The sequence below is a fragment of the Strix aluco genome, chromosome 4 (assembly GCF_031877795.1).
Source record: "Strix aluco isolate bStrAlu1 chromosome 4, bStrAlu1.hap1, whole genome shotgun sequence".
NCBI classification, from domain to species: Eukaryota; Metazoa; Chordata; class Aves; order Strigiformes; family Strigidae; genus Strix; species Strix aluco.
In genome coordinates, this window is record NC_133934.1 from 50428679 (window position 1) to 50434501 (window position 5823).

The window sequence follows — 5823 nt, forward strand, 5'->3', positions numbered from 1 at the left end:
AAAACAAAGCAGGTATCAACTGAGTTTTAAAAAAAGTCTATGAGCTTTCCATTTGAATTTGTCTATTTTTTCTCAGCTGTATCTCACGAAGAAGAGCTGAGTCCTGTAGATTGATTTTCTCGGGTTTTTTTTATCTGTTTAGCATGAAATACTGCTGGTGGCATTGTGAGAGCAACAGCAACTGGCTTCACGTCACCCTAGAGATGACTCTTCAAATCACCTATCAAGTCTGGCGGAAAAGAGAACCTTTCACTTTCTCATAGGGCACGTTTTTGAATGGATGCACAGTTTAAAAGTTTAAGTGCAATGACTCATTTCTACCATCACAAGTATATCTGTGAGTCCATATTTTTTACCTGATTATACTTTACATATCTTTATTTACTTGAAGAAAAATTGTTGGGACAGAGTAGAGCTATTCCTTTATCTCTGGTAAATGAGAACGCCCTGTAGCTTGGTCTAGGTGGTGGGGCTGAGGGGTTCACCCTCCCTCGTCACTGAGAAGTGGCAGAACTCATCCTCTCCCTTCTGTGACCAGGGGTTTAAATACTGGGAAGTCCCCACCACTACCCCATAACAAGTCTTCTGGGAAAAATCCACAGCTTTCTGTGAGGGGCTGAGCTGAGAGGAAGCAAAGAAAAAGGACCAAGCCTCTAGAAGTACCTGGGGATTTTGCTCTGAGGTGCATCCCAGCATGGCACATGTGGCAGCTCAAAGAGGCTCTTATCTTGGCAGCTCACTCTCTCTGTCTTCAGAGTATGCGGTAATGGCCCAGGCGTCTGACAGAGCAAATAACCAACCCCAACTTTTTCCACCTACACACAAACCTCGGGACAGAGGTGCTCGAAGGAGTCAGCACTGACGAATGCAAAAAGCATGCTCCTCTTCCTGCAGATACCTCTGTTTCCTTGGCTCTGCTCTGTTTTTTTGAGGTCCTGCCACGTATAAAGAGGAGCCAGAGCAGCCCTTGGCTCAGTTCTTTCCCCAGGCCTCAGAGGCAGTTGAAGAAGCAAGGTGCTCGATGCGCTGGGCAGATCTGCTCGTCCTTCTCCCTGCAGCCCCGTATCGGCTGGTGGCTTTCCCCTTCGCTGCTCTCTTCCACCACCTCTGTGCTTCGGGGCATCTCTCTCTGACTGCCCGGTACGTGGTCATCACTCCTGCTGCTGCGCTGAGGGCAAGTCATGCCTATGGATGCTTTCTGGGGGCTCTCCTGGCCGGAGGTACAGCGGGACACATGGTAGTAAGTTCCTGCTGACTTGGGTAGGGATGTTTGTATGGCTGGGATGAGAGCTGTCCTCAGTCCCCCCTCTCTGCAGTAGGGCAGGATCAAGGTCGTTAAGGACAAAACAGCCAGGCCAGACACTCTGATGTTGTGAGAGGTGGGTTTAGGGGTGTACCTGGATGAGGACATGGGCAAGAGGAGCAGGGCAGGGAATGGGGACTGTCTCTGGTGTGACTAGGATGATGGCCAGGCAGGGCCAGCAATATCTGCCTCAGTCCCCTCCCCATTCCTGCTTGCAGTCAAGATTGCCCTGGTGATCCTTCAGCCCCATGAGAGGACAAGAAGCAGACTACAGGAGGACTGTGGAGGCTGCAGGACCCAGACTAAGTCCCACTATCAACACACTGGCAGGAATTTCAAGTCCCATTTTCCCCAAAAGGCAGCCAAAGGGCATCTGGTCTCTTCTAGGTACATATTCCTCCTCGCCGGAGGATGTCTCCTTGCTGGCATAGCCATGGGCAGCTACGCCGTGTTGCTCCTCATCCCTGTTGCTGGCTCCGTGCTCATCCTCCTCTCCGTCAGCCCAGCCCATGCCCACACCTGGGTCTTCGCCCTCCAGATGTCCTGGCAGACACTCTGCCACCTGGGTCTGAGCAGCCAGGAGCTGGATCCACAGGATGCCAGGTAACCCCCGCACTCTGCCTCCTTCCCACTCCTCTCCTCAGCGGGCTGGGGGCCCTCCTGGTCGTTTTGTGAGGGTGGAGGACCCTCCTTGGGCTGCACTGTCTCACTGTTCCACAGCCGTCGGTCTCCCCTCTGGCTCCAGCAGCATCCTTGTGTGTGGCGACTCTGCAGGCACAGCAGTGCTCCGGGGATGTGGGACAGCACATCCCCTGTGTGCGGCCTTGTGCCCGTGCCTCTAATGCTCCCTTCAGCACTAGAGGAGTACTAGCCTTAGCTGCCTCTGTATTAGTCCTACTCTTAAACCTCCTCCTCCGTAAATGCAAGCAACGTACAATAACATTCTGCCTCCTCTCTCAACTCCTGTTCTGAACCTTAATTGCCAACCTCCTCATCCTAACGTGAGTAGGCAGCCAACCAGTAGAACACCCATTCATCATTATCAGCCAAATAGCCTCCCTTGCTACTTCACCACCCTCCTCATCCCCTTTCCCATCATTAGGACTTTAGAAAATAAAATACTCAACTACTAAGACACTCTAACAGTTTACAAAAAAAATTGGTCTTGTAAACTAAAGAATGAAGACTACCCCCTTCTTAGAGTTCCACCAAATACCTCAGAAAAAGAGGACTTAAACCTCTATCTCCACCTCCCAAAGCTAGCATTTTACACTAAACTACTTCCCCCCTAAACTACCCCAGTCACCCCATGAGACAACCCCTGCACAAGCTCTAGCACAAGACTTCCAGCAGCTCTCAGGTGCCCTCTCCTTCCAGGCCAGCCATCGCCCTTTCTGCCATCATGCTCCTCACCCAGAAGGCTACGTCTCTGGCCCTGGACATCCATGAAGGGCTCGTGCCACTCCAGCTGGGCCAGGGATTTTTGCGGCGCACACTGCCCCTCTGCAGCTACCTGCTCTTTTTCCCAGCCCTCCTTGGAGGTCCCCTGTGCTCCTTCAGCACGTTTCAGGCCCGGATCGAGTCCTGCGGTGCTCTCCCCTGCCCACTGAGGGCCGCCGGCCAGCGGTGCCTCTGTGCGGTGGCCCTGCAGGGGCTGCGCGCGGGGCTGGCAGGTGGGCTGGCCGGCAGGCAGGGCTGCGCCGGCCTGGGCTGCCTGCCCCGCGTCTGGGAGCAGGCCCTGCTCCTCAGACTGGCCTACTATTTGCACTGGGTGCTGGATGAGGCCCTCCTCGAGGCAGCAGGCTTCAGGCCAGAGGCGGGCCAGGGAGACCTTTCCATCCATGACCTGTGGACGCTGGAGACCACTCACCGCCTGGCTGTCTTCACCCGAACCTGGAACAAGAGCACGTCCCGCTGGCTGAGGAGACTCGTCTTCCAGCGCTGCCCAGCCCAGCCACTCCTAGCCACCTTTGCCTTCTCTGCCTGGTGGCACGGCCTCCAGCCTGGGCAGGTCTTTGGTTTCCTGTGCTGGGCTGTCATGGTGGAGGCTGACTACCGCATCCATCCCTTCCTCAGCGCCTGGGCCACCTGCCAGGGTGTGAAGCTCCTCTACCGTGGCACAACCTGGGTCTTCACGCAGCTCATCGTCGCCTACATCCTGGTGGCTGTGGAGACTGAGAGCTTCTCCATGCTCTGCCTGCTCTGGACTTCCTGCAACAGCGTCCTTCCCCTCTCCTACAGCCTTGCACTGCTGCTGCTGCTTGCCAAGAATCATAGAATCATAAGATGGTTTGGGTTGGAAGGGACCTTAAAGATCATCTAGTTCCAACCCCCCTGCCATGGGCAGGGACACCTTCCACTAGACCAGGTTGCTCAAAGCCCCGTCCAACCTGGCCTTGAACACTTCCGGGGAGGGGGCAGCCACAGCTTCTCTGGGCAACCTGTTCCAGTGTCTCACCATCCTTACAATAAATAATTTCTTCCTTATATCTAACCTAAATCTACCATCTTTCAGTTTAAAGCCACTACCCCTCGTCCTATCCCTACACTCCCTGACAAAGGGTCCCTCCCCATCTTCCCTGTAGGCCCCCTGGAAGGCCACTATAAGGTCTCTCCAGAGCCTTCTCTTCTCCAGGCTGAGCAACCCCAACTCTCTCAGCCTGTCCTCACAGGGGAGGTACTCCGGCCCCCTGATCATCTTTGTGGCCTCCTCTGACCCGCTGAAGCAGACCCATGTCCTTCTTATGTTGGGGGCTCCAGAGCTGGACACAACACTGCAGGTGGGGTCTCAGGAGAATGGAGTAGAGGGGCAGAATCCCCTCCCTCTTCCTGCTGGCCACACTTCTCTTGATGCAGCCCAGGATATGGCTGACTTTCTGGGCTGTGAGTGCACATTGCTGGCTCATAGTCAGTTTTCCATCCACTAATACCCCCAAGTCATTCTCCACAGGGCTGCTCTCAATTGACCATCACCCAGCCTGTATTTGTGCTTGGGATCGCCCTGACCTGTGTGTAGGACCTTACACTTGGCCTTGTTGAGCTTCATGAGGTCTGCACAGGCCCACCTCTCAAGCTGAAGCAGAACTGAGCTTGTTCTGGACTAACTTGTGCAGCCGGTGGAGCATGTCCCTGCACATGTGAGCATGAAGGGTGAGAAGTGCTATTGGCCAAGCAATCTCATATAACAGCATCTATGGAAAACCAGGTTGGTTTTCACTCCTGGGATAACCCCCAGCTTCAAGAGATGCTCTGAAGCAGAGATGCGAGGTCACCAGACCACTGGGCAAGAGGGATTCTAGCAGCACTGCCTGCCCAGTGTTTGTCTTGGGGCTTTGGGTCTCAGCCTCATCTCACGTAGGAAGCACACAACCTCCCCACCAAACTCATCCATGCTACAAATGCACCAGTCAGCAACTGTGTGCAGCTTCTGGTTATCTGTCCTCCATGGTGAGAGCAGGCACTGGCAGATAGCTGCCTTGCCACCCTTCTTGTGCACACAGACCACTGCGAGCCTGGGCACAGGGAAAGGGGCTGGCAGTCTGTCTGGGGGAAGCACAAGAAACACCCCTTTCCCCACCCAGCAGTACTACAGAGATGCATGGGTCTGTGGTGTTCCTCCAGCAATTGCTCCTCAGCACTGTCCACTGTGGCATGTGGACCCCAGACTGTGTTCCCAATTAGACACGTTCTGCAATACCCACCCCTCCACCAAGTGCTTGGCCCCCAGGGTGCGGGGTCAGCTGTGTCCCCCGCCACACAGAGAAGAGGGATGATCCATTCACTCCACCATTCTTGTAGAGGATTCTGGGCATGGGGGCAAGAATGCCTGCTAAGAAAAGGGGCTTACTGCCTATGGTGTGCTGAAGACAGCACAGGCAAGGGGGAGTAAACCAGCAAAGTCCTTGGACTCAGCTGCAGCACTCAGCCGAGGCTTAGGTGTCACTTCCCCACAAAGATACACAGCAGAAACCCTAATGCACTTCTCCAGTTCATGCACTGACCTAGGACTGTTTAGGCTGGAGAAGAAGCATGAGCTACCATAGGAGAAGGTATCAGGAAAGCTTGGAGCTAAGAGTTTCTGTTTATATAAGAGTAATAAGCCACCCACCAAATCTCAAAATAATACAGCTGAAAATGCTACAATACTATTGTTGGCCTTTGCTCTGCTGGGCATGCTGTTGCAGGGTACCAGGACCAACATCAGAAGCAGTCTTAAGTGCCCAGACTCAACGGAGAACATTTTGATCAGCTTAACATCCCACACTGTGCAGGCCCTGTGACAATACTGGTATCAGTGTTTGTCACTAAACTGAAACTCAGCATGCAAAATGGATCCAACCTTGCTTTTTGTGCGTTGGTTGAATGTTTGGCTACTTCTTGACTCCCACTGGGTATCAGCCCAAGCCTTGCAAGCCATTTTGCCCCACATATAATCTCCCTGTTGCCAAGCACAGCTTGGATTTGTCATGGCCAGGCCCTGACTCCTTCAGCACTGTCCTGCAGAGCTGCCTCCAACTGTT

At 53.8% G+C, this 5823-nt stretch overlaps 1 protein-coding gene across 1 annotated transcript; it reads left to right on the forward strand.

Moving 5' to 3' along the window:
- The first annotated feature begins 759 nt into the window (after positions 1–759).
- Positions 760–3752, forward strand: MBOAT4 (membrane bound ghrelin O-acyltransferase MBOAT4). Its single transcript, XM_074821421.1, has 3 exons — positions 760–1140; positions 1691–1906; positions 2681–3752. Exons 1-3 carry the CDS (start codon positions 1022–1024, stop codon positions 3624–3626), a joined length of 1281 nt encoding a protein of 426 aa, XP_074677522.1. The 5' UTR covers positions 760–1021; the 3' UTR covers positions 3627–3752.
- Positions 3753–5823: the final 2071 nt, after the last annotated feature.

Excerpts from the sequence above, each read along its gene's own strand:
- MBOAT4 (XM_074821421.1), top strand. The coding sequence starts at position 1,022 with ATGCGCTGGGCAGATCTGCTCGTCCTTCTCCCTGCAGCCCCGTATCGG. Across the intron at positions 1,141-1,690 it reads CATCTCTCTCTGACTGCCCG|GTACATATTCCTCCTCGCCG; the intron begins GTACGTGGTCAT and ends GGTCTCTTCTAG. Across the intron at positions 1,907-2,680 it reads CTGGATCCACAGGATGCCAG|GCCAGCCATCGCCCTTTCTG; the intron begins GTAACCCCCGCA and ends CTCTCCTTCCAG.